The following is a 16,414-nucleotide window of genomic DNA, read 5'->3' on the forward strand; positions in this document are numbered from 1 at the left end:
GTGTGTGTGTGTGTGTGTGTGTGTGTGTGTGTGTGTGTGTGTGTGATGGAAACTGGCAGGAAGGTACTAAGAAATCTGGAAGATGAGTTATGTCAGTAGCTCTGTTTTACCACATCACAATTCTGGGAAATTAATAAACAAATATGTTGTTTTCCCCATGTGTTTTAGTCTTTCTTTGACTGTCTGCTTGATTTCTCTTTTGTATTGTATTTGTGTAAATATTGGCTGATACCGATATTGTACCGATACGATCTCTGCAAGAATCATGCATATTTTTATTACTTATTTTGTAATGTGGAATGTTAGAAAAGGCTTGATCAAGTGAGATTACTCTAACAGAGGAAAATGATCAACAATAAGTATGAAAACAACTGACCCATTTATTATTAACCAGTGGGTCAGCATGTGGGATACAAGTGCTGCTGGACTGAAAACCTGGGCTGGACTACATCCTGGAGCGGAATGCTTCTCTAGGCATGCTTATCAGAGATTTTAGATGCAGACCGATAAAATACTCACTTTTTGACAGGTATCGGACTTTGATTCCTGTATTCTTTGAAAGAGACATTAATTTTTAATCCATCAGAAAATGAAAGATTTACAAGAAAATATGTATGCGTCTTATTTGATCATTACTGGATGTCATACAAAGTGTTTCAAAGTACATACTACTGGTTGATTTGTTCTACGCTGGAAGTACCTTTTTTGATATTTTTAATCGATACGAGGATGGAAAAATCACTTTCGATATTTCATCTGCCAATTACTGAACAGTCAATTAGGGAGGTATATTGATGGTTTAGCATTGAGGTCACTGCTTATAGCTAACCCAAGCTTTTTATCTTTGTAACTGAGTTAAAGCAACAATCAGTCAGAACATATTTCCCAGAGCTTGCTCTTCATGATATTTCATTTGGTTTTCAGATGACTCAGAGTGTTTTCGTGTCTTCATGGTAACAGATGCGTTAATTTTGTTGAGCCAGAGACTCGACGCAGACGGATCTGTTTTCCTCCAGTCCACAGCATGGAATCATGCAGTCTGTCACAGGCACTGCAGTGAGCCCAAACATGATACGACCTAAATAAATGAGTTTAATAGACGAGAGCAGGAGTGAGCCATGGAGCAATATTTATCCCCCTTGCGTGTCGTCTTGTTTTCAAACGACGCTCCCGTCTGCAGGCTACTACTTTTCCAATATGCTCATTGGAGCTTAAGTGCTTGTATGACACTTGGAGCTGTACTTTCAATCCATTTTTTTCTTCTAAGCACCTGCTTTGGTGTCCATTTTCCTGGCTTATTTTCGAGTTTATTCTTAGAACATTTTCACTTTTGTCATGTTGCCACTACAAATTTTGATGTATTTTGGGGGGATTTTATTTGTTATATCAACACAAAGTACACATACTGTGGTGAAAGAATTGGAATACATAGTTGAACTCTTTGTATTTTTTTTCCCCAAATTACAATTGGAAAAGCATGTTGTGCATTTATATTGCCCTAAGTGCCCTAAGTCAACTTTTCTGTCCTGGCAGAAGAAAAGCTTCCCCGCTCTGTGAAGCTACTGACACCACATTTCACACCATTTCTCCGTTTTATTTTTACATTTTTTTTCTAAAATGACCTCTTATGACTCCTTTCCAAAGGCCAAAATTGTGGAATGAACTGCTAATAGGCAAATATATGAATTTTTGCAGTTCTTCTAGTTACCATACACACAAACGCCATATTTTGGTCGGTTGCAGTTATGCCAAATTCTCTCCCCTTTGTGATGATGGATTGAACAGCGCTCTGTAAGATGTTTGAAATTGTGTTTTTTTTGTTTGTTTAAAAATATCCAAACATTGCTTTTAACTTCTCCACAACCTTGTCACTTATCTATTGGCTGCATTGTTTGGCTTCCAAGTGGTCCAAGAAGGGAGCCTTGAGGAACCTCAAAGTTAATTTTTTACTGTTTTTAAAGAAGAAAAATAAACTTTTATGAGCTTTACATCTTGTTATAATGTTATTCTCTCATTAAATACACACATGAAGTGTTGGTTTGATTTCTTTTGGGGTTTTTTTTTTAACCATGCTTGAGAAATCCTTGAATCCCCTGACTCCACCACTCAGCTCCTTCAGACTAGCCAGCAGCAATTAGCAAACACCTGGTGGAACTGCACATCTGCTAATCTCATTGTGTGAAATATTTCTCAGCCTGACAAACTTAGTAGAGGAATCTTGATGTGATGACATCCTGAAGGCAAAGCGCTGGGAATGGTGGGAACTTCTTAGAGACAGAGGCCCAATTTAAAGGCGTTAAATTGCGAAGTCAAATTTCTTTTAAGTCATGTTTAATATACACAACATTTCTTTATAACAACTAAAGGTGACATAACTAATTGATTGTGTTCCAAAATTATACAATTAGACTAGGAAACACACAATAGCAGTGCTTTAAATTTGTATAGAAACATTTCACATGGAATCCAATTTAAACTCGCTGAAGTTTGACATTGTGTAGCGACTAGATGTTCAGAAAAAGTTTCAACCAGAATAATTTTACAAAATCTAAATATTTGCTTCACAGGACCAAAAGTAACCCTGATAGTCAGAAAACAATATTTATGAAACAAATATGCTTTTATAAAATTATGAGTGCTTCAGGAGTACACTTACTACTTGAACTCATAGTAGTTAATAGCTTTTTATCTCCTCCCCTCCCAGTGCCTCCTTTGTGGCATCACAAAATCTTAGATTACACATTTCAAATGAATTAACTGCGTTGCATTTTGACTCGAGTTGTACGTGAATCACGCGTGTGACTCACACTTACAGAGCAACTCCGACTCTGCTCTCTTCCTGTCACAACAAGAGGTTTTGTGGCGTTGAGGTGTGCTTTGGCGAGATCGAACCCAGAAAGCTTTGTTTGTGTCCTGCCTGCAGAACTGCAGCCTGGCATGGACAGATAAGAAGAAAACCTCAACCTGAAGCTCACTGTCTGCTCAGAGTCACTGCAGGACACGTTTCATTATGCAAGCAGTCAGCCAGAGTGTAGTGTGTGCATGTGTGCGTGCTTGCGTGCGTGCGTGCGCGTGTGTGCGCAGGTGTGTGTTCATGGGTCGGCTTTCCTGGATTACAGACCGTAATCCCGACAGATCCTCATCAGTTCAGAAGTCAGCGGGTACAACTCGTTAGTCCAGCAGTTTGCTGTACTGGAAGGGGGATTTCACGGCCGAGTGACTTTTGATCCCCCCATTTTTCTCATTGATCTGGGAGATTTGAGCCAGGCTTGATGGACGAACCTTTCACTTCTAATTTGGATCAGCAACTTTTAATTGGGCCTCTGCTTTTCTTGTGCATCTTAATCCACGCTCGAAGAGAAGGAGTCCACATGGCAGTACTGTCACTTTAATTAAATGTGCTGGGTTTTTTTTCCATTTATTTCATTGTTTGAATCTCATTGAAGATCTTATTTTCAGAGAACATTCCTTATTTTGTTTATTTATTCATGTAATTATGAGGTAGAACAAAATTAAGGATACATTTAAGTTTTCTTATTTTACATTCCATTGTTGAGCAGGAGAGCTAACAAAGGTCAAAGTGAAACCAGGATGCGAGTTCACAAACTGTTGTGTTCAAGTAGTAAATGTGGTTTGTTCTTCTCTGTAGGTGTATTGTCTTCCAAATAAATTTGTTGACCTATAAATATATATACAAGTATTTATATATTTAACTATTTTTTTTTTAAAACTTCTTGATTCATGTGTCTGATGAAGCAATGAGTAAACAGGGCTGCAGCTGATGCATGGTTTATTTTAGTTGTCTGATTTCTCATCGTTTTTTCTCGATAAATTCGGTAGTCAGAGATTATTTTTAACACTCTGCTTTCTGTTGGGAGATCTCTCAGTAAATAAAAACATGACTTTGAAAGTATATTTTCTTCTCCTATTTGATAAGAACTGAAATTCAAGATCTAAAATACTGAGTTTGAACCTGAAGTATTTTTGCTCTTTTCTTGTTAGAGATCTCACCCCCCCACCCCCACCCCAGTTTGAATAACCAAAAGACAAATTGTTTTAAACAGGCTTCACTTTGTAAAACAAAGTATGCAAAACTGCAGCTTAACTCAACTATTTGCTATGAAAAGATAGATGTTTTTATTATTATTATTTTAAATTTTTTTTAATTTTTTTATTTATTTATTTTTTATTTATTTATTTTTTAAGTCAGAGAAGTTGTATCAAAGGCTGTGTTCAATATTTTTTTTACTGTGTTAAACAAATGTTTTATATTACCTAAAACATGGCATATAACCATTAATTTAATCTTATTATATAAATATTTCTGGAACTTGTCATGTATTTCACATGCTTCTGGTATTTTATAGAATTTTACGCACAAACCTGTTTTTGTTTCAGTATTAACAGATGAAATTTGATAGAATATGGAACCATATTGAATTATTATAAATAAATGTTCTGTTTGTTTATAGTCTTTTCCTCGTCAGTCACATAATCTAAACAAAATCTCTAGGCCACTTTTATTAGAAAAATTGGTTTCTGAATCGAATYGTGCATCTAAAAAGCTAGCCACTGAAAGATTTGCATCTATAATAATAACAATGATAATACATCAGATTTTTACAGCGCTTTTTCGGACACTCAAACATGGTTTACAAGAGGAAAAATCAGAAAGAAATAAATAACCCAAATTTTGTAAATATTATTTATTTTTATATAATTGTATTAAGTGGTAACATGTGGGGGAGGGGCAGTGTTGCATTATTCAACATAGTCAAATCAAATGTATTTGCATTTTCTTTCCCATTAGGAGACTTTGAAACACAGGAAAGGCACAATGGATAATTTTGGCAGGTTGATGAAACAAATTGGTAGATTGTGATACTGGCATTTGCTAGGCATTTGCACCTTCAGAGTTGTGTTGGACTTGAAGGGATCATTATTATTATTATTTTGTCCTTCCAAGATGGTGGTATATTCTTTAAATGAATTCCCTTTCTGCCCTTCGCAGGGAGCTCCGCAATGAATAAGCTACGGCAGAGCTTCCGGCGCAAGAAAGACATCTACGTGCCGGAGTCGAGCCGGCCACACCAGTGGCAGACAGACGAGGAGGCGGTCCGCAGTGGCAGATGCAGCTTCGCAGTCAAGGTGACTCTCCTCCTTCCCACATTACTCCCCCCCGTTTTGTAGCCGGGATACAAACACATCTGAAATCACTCATTTTACAAACACTACTTGACTGGACGTGGTGCTGACCTTAAACTATGAAACAACCGAACCTCAGAACTTCTCCCCGGCATCGGACTCCGCTGCGATTAGCTCTCAGCAACTTTAATATAGGTTACATCTCCGTTAAAGATAAACACAATGCTTCCTGATCTCTACAGCTTTCCACCATAACTTGAATAAAGGTACACTACGACTTGAAAAATTACATTTGATCAGCATTGCCAACAACAGAAGACCAATTTGTGCGAAAAAGGGGCTTGTCCAGGTAGCAGCACTCTGACCTGCTCTCCTGCAGTTGATGAAGTGGAGAGTTGATCTTATTTTGGCAACACAGTCTTCCACTTTTGCAAACAGAAGTGCAACGGTACGCTTCCTCTCATCACATGGGGCCAAATGGTCACCTCTTCTCAAGAAAAGGGAGAACTGAAGACCTGGGTTTAGGGAGAGGGAAGTTTTTTTTTTTTCACATAACTGACATTTGTAGTTCTTTTTTAGATGAGGAGCTCCCTAATTTACGGCAGGGTTGAATTAATGATGAAATCGAAGGCCTTAGGGTTACAGTAAGACAATGTAGAGATTTGTGTAACTGCAAATTTGCATTTAGATTGTTTAAATCAGACGTGCTGAGTCGGTTCCTTTTTTTTTTTTTTTTTTTTTTGAGATTCAGCAAAATTGTGGTAATTAAATCCAGCTACAGCAGCTACAGAATTCCAGGTATATTTTCAGCTTTAGAATCAAGTAATCGCTGTTTCCCACAAAGTACTTGAAGCAGGATTTATTTATGAGCAATTGGTGATGCATCAGTCGCGCTTCTACAGGCCGATATTTGCAGTTTTACTTGGTTGAACACAGAAAATGTTTGCAGGTCCTTTGATAAAGGTTATATTTTTAAATCCAACGGAAAACAAAAAATAATTGCAACATCATCACAAGTCATAGAATGCATCTCAACGGTCAATCCTTGTTTAATTTGTGGATCGTTTTCAGTTGTTAACCGTCTTGAACAGACATTACACAGTGCAGTAATAACATTTTCTGGTTTGGTTGAGACGCTTGCATAAATAGAAAAGATTAAATAAGAACATTTCCTTTCCTCTGCTTTTCCTCTTATTATGGGACAATGCAACCTACCATGCTGCTCCTCTGTGTCCCTCCTCCCCTTCCTGTTTCCAGACTCCCTCTCTAGGTGCCTCAGAACGAGGCGAGTTGTGTGTAAGTTGTTGCTGTGAGATTTTCACCAACTGCGGCGTCGTGTAGCACACCGAGTGCAGGAAAGGATGGACGACGGCATGTAATTTTATTTAGGGGTAAAAGATTACGAAGACAAATTCATTCCACTTTTTTAACACCTGTATTAATTAGTAAAAAGGTTAAAAGTATGTTTACCTTTATTTTTAACAAATTTGAACTTCTTTCAAGTCGGTCTGTTTCATTAAACCCCTGAAAGTTGTGTTAAAGCTGGTGATTTTAAAAAAATGTGAAAAAGTTCAAGAAGTGCGAGTACTTCTATAAGGCACTGCGCTCCCTTCTTTATGGTCCTTTTTAAGGTGTTGGTGGAATCATGGTAAAATCAAATTGGCAGAGTAATTTGCAGCAGCATTCTGTGAAACATGTAAAACCAGAGTGTCCACGCATCCTTAAAAAGTCTTAAATTCAAGCATGTCTCAAATTCACTTGATAAAATGCATGTTGGACTTAAAGACATTAATCACAGGTCTTTAAATTCCATTTAGTCTCAATTTTTGTTTTTTTGCTTCATTGCATTCTGACTCAAGGCAGTTGAGGCTACCAGTAACTAGCTAGTAAAGTACCCTCACTAGCTTGCTAGGTTTTTACACCCATCATGGGAAAGTGCAAATATATTGCCAATTTGTTGTCTTGTGTGCATTTCTGCCACAACAGAAGATAATGGTCTTAAAAAAGTCTTAAAAGCACAGAATTATGTAAATTAAACTTTTTTGAGCTTTCCATCCTGTTATGTTATTTCCTCATCAAAAACATACCTGGATTGTTGCTTTGATTCTTTCAGGCATCTCTATGGCAACCATTCAGCTGTGAAAAGCTCCTGGGTGGACCTAGTGCCGCCTTCGAGGACGAAGCTCCTCCTCTAAGTTGCAATTTCCAAGATTCCGCCTCACAGAGCAGCCTTTCCCCACCCCTTCAGACTAGCCAGCAGCAATTAGCAAACACCTGATTGAACCGTGCATTTGCTGAGCTCATCTGCTAGTGCAACGCCGTTAAAAACAGTGTTAAAGCGTTAAAAGAGGAGCCGTGCTGTGATGATTTCCTAAAGGCGGAGTGTCAGAAAGAGCAGGAGCTTCTTAAAGAGGCAGAGGCCTAATTTCAAGGCTTTAAATTAGGAAGTCAAATTGTGTTTTTAGTCATATTTGATGAATACAGCATTTTTATAGCAAGTGAAGATAACATAGTTACTTGATTGTGCTATATCAAGTAACTGTGGTTGGAAAACGCATAATGCTGCCCCTTTAAATCTGAGTTGGTGAAATCAGAAGAAAGCCCGAGAAAATTCTGCTTACGCCATTTAGCCATTTAATATTTTAAAAAACCCCAAGATACGGTGTAGTATTTACTGCGACTCCTTAAGCCGTCTCTGTGTTTCCTCATATCCGCTCCTCCCTCATCTCCCGGCTGATCCCCGTTTGGAGACACTACCGCTGCTTTCATGGTCCCGGCTACCCACGGCCGCCTCCTCGCATCAGCATTGTCCCAACATCCTACGTTTGTAGTCTGCATCCGCGTAGATCCGATGCATGTATAAACGCACACACGTGTTCTAATACGCTTGACAGAGTGACTCAGAGCTGTTACGTCACATTCTTAAAATAGCAGAGCCAGAGGGTGGGGTGACAGGCATGGGGCAGCGACACTTGCTTTGTGTGCGTATGCATGTGTGTGTGTGCGTGTGTTTTTGTGTGTGTGTAAGGAAAGGGTAAGGACTTCCTCTCTGGCCCAGCATGTACAATAGCTTCTGAAGAGGTCAGGGTTGTGAGTGGAGAGACACATAATGATGCTGTTTGGAGTCCAGAAGGAAGGAGGGAGAGAGAAGGAGAGATATTCAGGCTAGAGGCAATATTTGTTCTGTGTTCAGTTGCACTTTAACCCAGATTTGTGGATGCTTATATGTACTGTTGACAGAAACACAAAGGCTCTCCTGCTTTGTCTTCATCTCATGACATTGTTTTTGCATTCTTGTCTCTAATGCATGCAATTACAAGGGCCTTTTACTTTTTAGAGTGTGCGAATGTACAAATACTGTGTTACTTTCAGTTCTGTGTAAAACTCAGCTCGTGTGAAAGCTTTAGTGTCACTAGAGATGGGTTTATTATATTTGAAGCAACCCTCTTGGGTATCCTTGGGTATCGTGAGTCTGGGAGTGAAATATAGCTTTATGACTTGCAGTATCATGCCTGAAGGATTATAGGATGACCAAAATCCTTTGGAAAGGTTTGCAAGCATTACTCTTGTGGTTTTGTAATGAGCTTCTGTGGTCACACAGTCCAGAATTACAAAAAAAAAAAAAAAGAAAAGTTTGTTGTAATAGATTTTCACTCCCTTTTGCATATAGCTGGTTGTGAGAGGTGCTCTGAGAAGTCAGACTCTGATTTTTCAGTTTGGTCAACTAGCCAATCAAAAATAAACATCAGTGAACACAACCGAGTTTCAGAAGTTTAAAACTCAATCCCTATATTAAGAAAAATACTTGAGACCGTTTTTGGTACAATGGAAACAATTTTGGAAGGTACAAGGTTCTATGTAGTCAAGATCAAAATCTATGATTAAGACTGCAGTTATGAGAAAATTGTGGACTTGGTTTGAAAATTTGAACTTGGAATGCAAACAATTGACTTATAATTCAGTGTCAATAGGCTACGAATATTCGCTTAGAGGTGTCAAACTCCAGTCCTGGAGGGCCACTGCCCTACAACTTTAAGATGTGCCTCTGCTGCACCACCTGAATAGAATAATTAGGTCATTAGCAAGGCTCTGGAGAACTGATCTACACAAGGAGGAGGTAATTAAGCCATTTCATTCCAGTGTTTTGTACCTGTGGCGCATCTAAAAACTGCAGGACAGCGGCCCTTGAGGACTGGAGTTTGACACCACTGGCTTAGACCTTCTTTTAGTGTTGTAGTTTGGATGCCACCCAGCAGAGGTCAACCCTGGTCATCCTTAAGCAGAGCCAGTAAATAGAGAAACAAAGATGGCAGGGCCGTACCAGAACAGAAAAGGGAAACGGTCCAAACAGAGTCCRGTGTGGGACACAAAATGCTCTTTATGTGGTTCTGCTTTGAAATGTAAACACTCGACTAGTTCCTTAAATTTAGTTTCAACTTAATAGCGTGCATTCAACTGAGCCGCATGACGAAGCAACGTCAACTTCTCATTGAAAAATGAGTGTGAATGCGAGGATGGTGTGATGACAGAAATGGAAAGGATAACAGAAAAATTATAACACGATTGACAAACACATGATGCCAATAAACACGGCTGATTTCGTTCCTGTTTTATTATGTTTTATAAATATGGTTAAGGTTAATAATGTGAGAAAACAACAATTTTTGTTTATTCAGTCAGTATTTAATACAGCAAAAACAAAATAACGTTTTGTATTTTATTGAACGTTTCATGAAAACTTTAGAACTTTCTATTCTGAAAGGATGATCGACCCACTTGATGCAAGAGTAAAAATGGCTGCTTATCAATTAATCGTTATAGTAGATCAATAAGATCAATCAGCTTTAGTTTAACTCCTTGATCGATAACTTGCATCCCTAATTTGAAATCTAAACATCGATTATTTACAAATTTCATTGTCTTGGGGAACATTAAACCCAGATAAGATTTCTGAAATAATCATATTTTTACCATTTACTGCCTCCCTTATGTATACTAGTTTGTGAATCTAAAAGAAAAAAAAAACTGAAAATGATGGCACCAGTGCATCTGAGCGAGAGCATAGAATGACTAATAGACAACGCCTCAGTCATTCTGCGTTAACACATCAACAAAACAGTCTAATATTTCACAATCTAGTTTTGTCTTACTGCCCACTCTGATGTCAGACTTATGGTATTAAGTTTTCTAGGAAATACACCTGAGTCTGCTGTTTGACAATGCAATATGGATTAACTGTGGTTATTGCTAAAGACAGTTGTAATTGTCAAGTCTGTCTCTTTTTATACATTTGTAGAACAAAAGAAAATCCGTTTATAAAGGCCATTTCCTCCAGTAATCTAAAAACATAAGTAATTGACTCCTCTCAGTGGGAAAATAATTTTTCAATTCCGCTTTTACAAACCTTCATTTTCTTGAAGCAAAATCTGACCTGCCAAAAACATTTCCACCAGCCCTGTGTAGTCCGCTTCGATCGGACTCTAGTCCATTTGCCTGGAAAGTTTAGGGAGGTGTGAACCCGCAATTGGAAAAAAAAATTGAGGGGGGGGACGGGACACTAAGGCTAGCGCTAACTGGTCTTTTACCAAAGACAAAGAGAAATCCTGCAGCTGCTAAAAACTGACAACACTCCATTTTTGTTTACATTTCATGAAGAAGGAAGTTGATATTAGTTTTGTTATGCTGTCGTTTCCTTCAGTAGTTCTTGGTGAAGTGCCACCACAGGCGGAGAGGGAAACGCGTTTTTCAATTAGTTTGGTTCGGTTGACGCAATGCGCTGTGAACGCAAACCACAGCAGCTGAAAATGTTACATTTAATGTTGTTAATTGTGGTCCTCAAATGTAAGGAGTCTACCGGACAATCAGGTAGGGAAATTGGCCACAAAAGTCAGTTGACTGGTGCATCACTTCATTCACTTTTCTCAAGAAACTTTAGAGGTTCATCAATTTTTAAATGTAATAAATTAGAGATCAAGTGAAGCAGCAATCAATATAATGTTATGAATATAAAAATGAGTGTTCGTCACTAATAGAAAAGGTTGTTACAGTCAGACTGAGCCTCTTTCCCTCTCTTTCTGCAGTACTTGGGGCATGTGGAAGTGGAGGAATCGAGAGGCATGCACATCTGCGAGGACGCGGTGAAGCGGCTTAAGACGGTAGGTATTACAACACGACCTCTCTGTACCTCCAGGAATGTGGCTACTAAACAACAGATATTCCACCTTCTCTCTTCTACTCTCTCCTCAAACTATTTCACCTTTTATGGCAGCTGGCTCTCTTTCTCTCTCTCTCACCTATCAGCGTGTTTGTTCTTCCATTGTCTTATCTTGCTTAGCTTTTTCCCTTATTCTTAAGAAGTTGAATAAGGTTCTCCACCCTTGCTGGCCGGCCCTTAAGCGCTCCTCCTCCCCTTGTCCTCTCGATATGCTCGGTCTCGGCTGGAGCAGCGAGGTCGGCGTGTACTTCCTGCTCCCGTAGGATCCGGCAGAGTTGCGCAAAAAAAAGGGAACAAATTCCAGAGAGGAGGGGGAAGAGGGAAGCAATTTCTTTTGCATGTCGTCAGTTGTTTGCCAGAGCTCCACCCAGGTTGTAAACTCCCAGCCGGTGGATGAAGCCGATTCTCTGAAGTCTGGGCCAAACCTGAGTCGGCGGGTTTGGCGGAGCTCTCCGTCTCCCGTCTGCGCCATCGGTTCCCACCTAGACACATTAACGGATTGTGTCTGAGTTTAAGCGCATGTGCCGTCAAAGTTTCGGTTCTAGATTGAGCTCACTTCAGAAGATGTATACCTGTCATCCAGTTTGCTCTCCATCAGTACAGACTTCATTTATCCTGCAGCTGCATGAAGAGCCCTTGAGTCCTGCTGCATTTTCTGCTCAAACTGCTGAAGACTTACTTGATCCTTGACTCATTTGCTAGTGTAATTACGCTTCATTCAGCAAACTGTCAAACACCAAACATTCTTAGTCTATTCAAATTACATACATGTTAGTTAAACATGCATGTAAAAGCGACCTTTATTAATATTTAAGCACCATTCTCCTTAAACTAAAGTTCCCCCTTTTAATTGGCACCTCAAACTCGACATCAGTGGCGTCACCAGATCAATTTTAGGGGGGCTAAAGCCCCTTAAATAATCTCAGCTAAATAATTTTATGTATTTTTGTTGTTGTTATTGGTTTCTTTTATTTTTGTTTTTACAAATAATACAGATAATGTGAGCATTTAGTGAGTTTACGTAATCACATAAAATATCAGTTTCAACTCAAATATGAGGCTGAATATTCCGTAAAATGTTCTCAACCCCCACTACATAACTTGGTGGTTTTTATTATTTACAAAAAATAAAGCAACATAATGTCACCAGAATATGAGTTTAAATAATGACATAGTATATAATTGCAACTCAAATATGATCATAAGTCTGAGTTACAATAGTCTGGGCGATCGGTGTAGCACCACAGGAAAATTAGATATTATCTACTTGCCCACTATGTTTGCTCAAAACCTGTGCGTTTCCTCAGTGCTGGTCATTGGTACAAATAAACACACTACTATTGGTTGCAGAATTTTTCTTTTGCTTTTTTTTATTTTTACAAGACTAAAATATAGCTCACCAACTTTTTTGGGCATTCCTCCAAATGTGGAAGTGCACCATATATTGTCATTTTTTCCCTCTAAAAGTTCCATTTATATAATAATATTTGAAAGAAAAAAGCTCTGAATTGGTTTAATTTTATAAATATACAATGACCAATCATTAATTACAACCATGCCTAAAATTATCCATACATACCTCCAACAAATGTAGGTTTACAGTGGTCATTTGATTTTACCAGCCCGTTATTGCTGACAGGAAGTACTATTAATTTTTAGGAATGAACCTGCAAAACTCCAGACTTGAATCTGATGAGCCTGTTTGTTCGCTCATCAAAATTATAGTGGATCAATTTCAGCTACACCTTATTTATTTATTTATTTTATTCCTTTTGTGGTCAGATCTGAGTAGATTCTTAAAATTGAGCATAAACCCCCCAAAAAACGGAGTTGTGTTTTTACCCAGCACGATTACAGAAAGAAAATTAGTAAGTTAAAGCGGGTCACTTTGCTCTGAACCTCACATAGATATTTTTAAATCTCTCTCAGATGGGTCATCTGCACTCCGTCTCCTTCCGCCAGACGGCATTGTTAAAGCATGGCTGTCAGACCAAGGCCAGCCTTGAACAAATACAATTAGCAAAGCCTTCTTCGTCTTCACTAAGTCTTTAATAAACCGACCGTTGCCAGGCGACAAACGCAGTCGCTCCGTTTCCTCTGAACAAACATTAATGTCAGACAGGAAGCTGGTTTCTAAACCTGCGGGTGAGCCGTGCTCGGTCCTAAACTTGCAGCTTGAAGCAGGCCAAAGCGAAGCAGCAGGATCGCCTTCATTCTGGCAGCTTCACCGCTTCCAGTGAGGAAGAACGGCAGCAGTGAACCGAAGCACGCATGAATAAGCAGAAGGCGAAGCTGGAGCGGATGTGCCCGAACATTGAACCGAGCTGGAAGGAGTCGGCCGGGGAGCTGTCAGCTCGGCGGTGTCGTCAGCAGCTTTCAGGAGCGTAATAAGGAGTTTTCTCACAGCTCTGTGATCCGTGACTCAGAGGGGAGGAGGAGGAGGGGGAGATGGTGGTGGCTGCACTGCGGCACCATCAACCTCCAAGCTGCCCTCTTGTGCTGTCATTATGACATCACTTCCTTTTGTTTGCTGACTGGGGCTGTGAGTTTTATCAGTTACTCAGCTCACAGTGACATGGATTTTTGTTTTTCTTCCTTTTTGTCTGTGTGCTGCTGGGTGTACACCTTGAAGATCCTGACATAGCGAAAGAGTCTTTCTATTCACTTGGTTGGTAAATCGAGGTTTGGGCACTTTTAGTGAAAAGTCGGTTTGTAAGGCTGAAAAGATGTCCGCCGTTTCTGAATTGAACGTTAAATTTGAAGAGGAGTGAAAAACGAGTCCTCGTCTGCTTTGATGTCAAAACGTGTCCTGTGGTCAGGACCACTCTGTCTTGTATGTTTTTTTTATTCTACTGCTTAAAGAAAATGTTGTAAAGCGTAAAATGGTTTCACAAAGATCTGGCACAGCAGGTGTGCAGCGGTTCTGCGTGTCCTGACAGAGTTTGCGACTGTTTAGATGGGAAAATTTCTCCTACTCGGCATTAGACCCCATCTGGGATGATAACCTTCCATAAAACCTCTCGCAAACATTCAAAACTGCAAAGTAGCAATTATTTCTACTGCTGCCAACATAATAAGTGTTAAATATTGTCTTAGGATATAAAGTTATTAGAACACAAAATGTTGCCGATTGGGAATTGTGTCACAGCAAGTGTGTGGATATATTGGCGCGTTATTTGTTGCAGAATGTAATTCACGGGAGCCTAAATCTGCATTTTGCCATGTACACGTGCAAATGGAATTAGAGTTTTCTCAAATCTCCACTTTGGTCAGAGTTTTTATAAATAATCGTTTTTTGTGTAGATGAAAGACCTTAAAATGCATAAAAAATGCATTTGTTTTCCCAGACCTGGACTAGACCTGACATTAGTTTTTAATTACTCAGGCTATCTGCTTCTGTAGCCAACCCTCTGTGTGCCTGTCAGAGTTGACCTACTGTAGTTTGACATTGATTTTAGGTTGCTCTGTTTAAACGTTATGGTGATTCATATCATTGATGTGTATTGGATGGATTTCTCTTTCTTGTAGACTATTATAAAGTGTAGCCAGCTGATCAACAGTGTGCAGCTGCAGGTGTGGGAGGGGCCACACTGCCTTACTTTCTACAAGCAGTTGTATAACAGATTTTTTACTGTTTTGAAACAATAGCTTTCTAAAACTTTGCGTCACTTTATCAGTAAACGGCCCTCACCTGCTCACCAGTGGTTTTGTACATCAATGTCTACAAAGTGGCTTTCCTGTCTGGGTCATCTTATTTTTCCAGGCATTGTTGCTTCATTTTGACCTTTTTAAAAGTGTCTTATCTCTTCCGCTTGGAAATGTTTTTGCTTATTATGAATTAATGAATGCTGAATGACCTTTTTCCGTGTGTTATACTTTCTGTCCTTTTCAAGCAGGTTTAAATTGCAGAGAATTTCCTCCAGATTCAACTTCCTCCCTTTCTCGAGTTGTAGGGCTCTCTTTAATCTAGACTCTGTTCCTCCTAACCATATGCCACTAATACAATCACTGCTCGTCTTTGCGGCTCCCACAGAAACACCACATGCACTAACAAAGAGCTCGACTCGCAACCAAATGAACGTCCATTTCTGGTTGACATGTTTAATCATGCGTTAACGTGAGCCGCCTGCGCTGCGGCCGTGTAACAGGAGCCGAACGGCACTCCTTTCCAGAGTTTATGGGACAGAGAACAACTCGCAGCAAGCGTGTGAACGCAGAGAAGGGATTAAGACCTGGTCTGGTCTGGTTGGGGTGTTTTTTTTTTTTGTTTTTTTTTTTGCTTTTTCTTGTTTAAAGTGGTTACTGCAGCTTGAACCCGAACCGCCTGACTCAGCAAACAGTCACAGGCTTGATCCAGAGGTCAGTCTTCCGTCTGCAGCAGTCTGTTTCTGTCTGCTGAGCAACCGCGGATCTCTGTCTGAACATCAGATGAGAAAGAATAAAATGGGACTTGAGGTTATCCTTTCCCGAAAGACTAAGAGGTAGAGATGGACGAAGACATCGGCTGCTGGCAGGAATATGTTGATGTTCCAGCTTGACAGGCTCTGACCAGAATCATTTGACAATGTTTTTTTTTTTTAATCTGTTTTGTAAGATCTTCCGCTTAAATGCGGTTTTAGAATCGTTTAGATTTGTGGGGAACCTCAAGATCCAATTGATGATGATTCATAACATCCATTGGGGGTCTTTACCCCCAATGGATGGGGTAAAGTTCTGGTTGGAAACCAGAACTTTAGGGAACACATACATTTCTGTGTATATTTACTAAAGATACATATACCAAATTTCTAATATAATATGCTACGTTAAGTTTAAAATGCAGACACTAACTGTATACTTTTTAAAATAATGAGTCTTTTCAGTGTGGAAGCTGTATCTACATGAAAGTTAGCTCTTTTCCCCCCCACTTTGAGTAAGACATTAAAAAAAAAAAAATCAGATGAGCACAAAAATGTATGAAGCAGTTTGACTATAAACTGTATTTATGTGACATGTCGGCGGGTTTTTCAGGCTAGAAGACTTTCAGCAGATAATTACGGCAAATAGCTCAGTTTG

General features: G+C 39.3%; 1 protein-coding gene across 6 annotated transcripts in view; it reads left to right on the forward strand.

Annotated features, from left to right (window-relative positions):
- numb (NUMB endocytic adaptor protein) overlaps positions 1-16,414 on the forward strand; it is a 52,512-nt gene that overhangs the window by 26,266 nt on the left and 9,832 nt on the right. For all 6 annotated transcript variants that reach the window (XM_008398872.2, XM_008398875.2, XM_008398869.2 and 3 more), the window contains exons 2-3: positions 5,012-5,148; positions 11,226-11,300. In XM_008398872.2, the coding sequence (XP_008397094.1) occupies positions 5,023-5,148; positions 11,226-11,300 (201 nt within the window). In that variant the 5' untranslated portion in view covers positions 5,012-5,022. The remainder of the gene's footprint in view (positions 1-5,011; positions 5,149-11,225; positions 11,301-16,414) is intronic.

Source organism: Poecilia reticulata, linkage group LG22 (assembly GCF_000633615.1).
Source record: "Poecilia reticulata strain Guanapo linkage group LG22, Guppy_female_1.0+MT, whole genome shotgun sequence".
Taxonomy (NCBI): domain Eukaryota; kingdom Metazoa; phylum Chordata; class Actinopteri; order Cyprinodontiformes; family Poeciliidae; genus Poecilia; species Poecilia reticulata.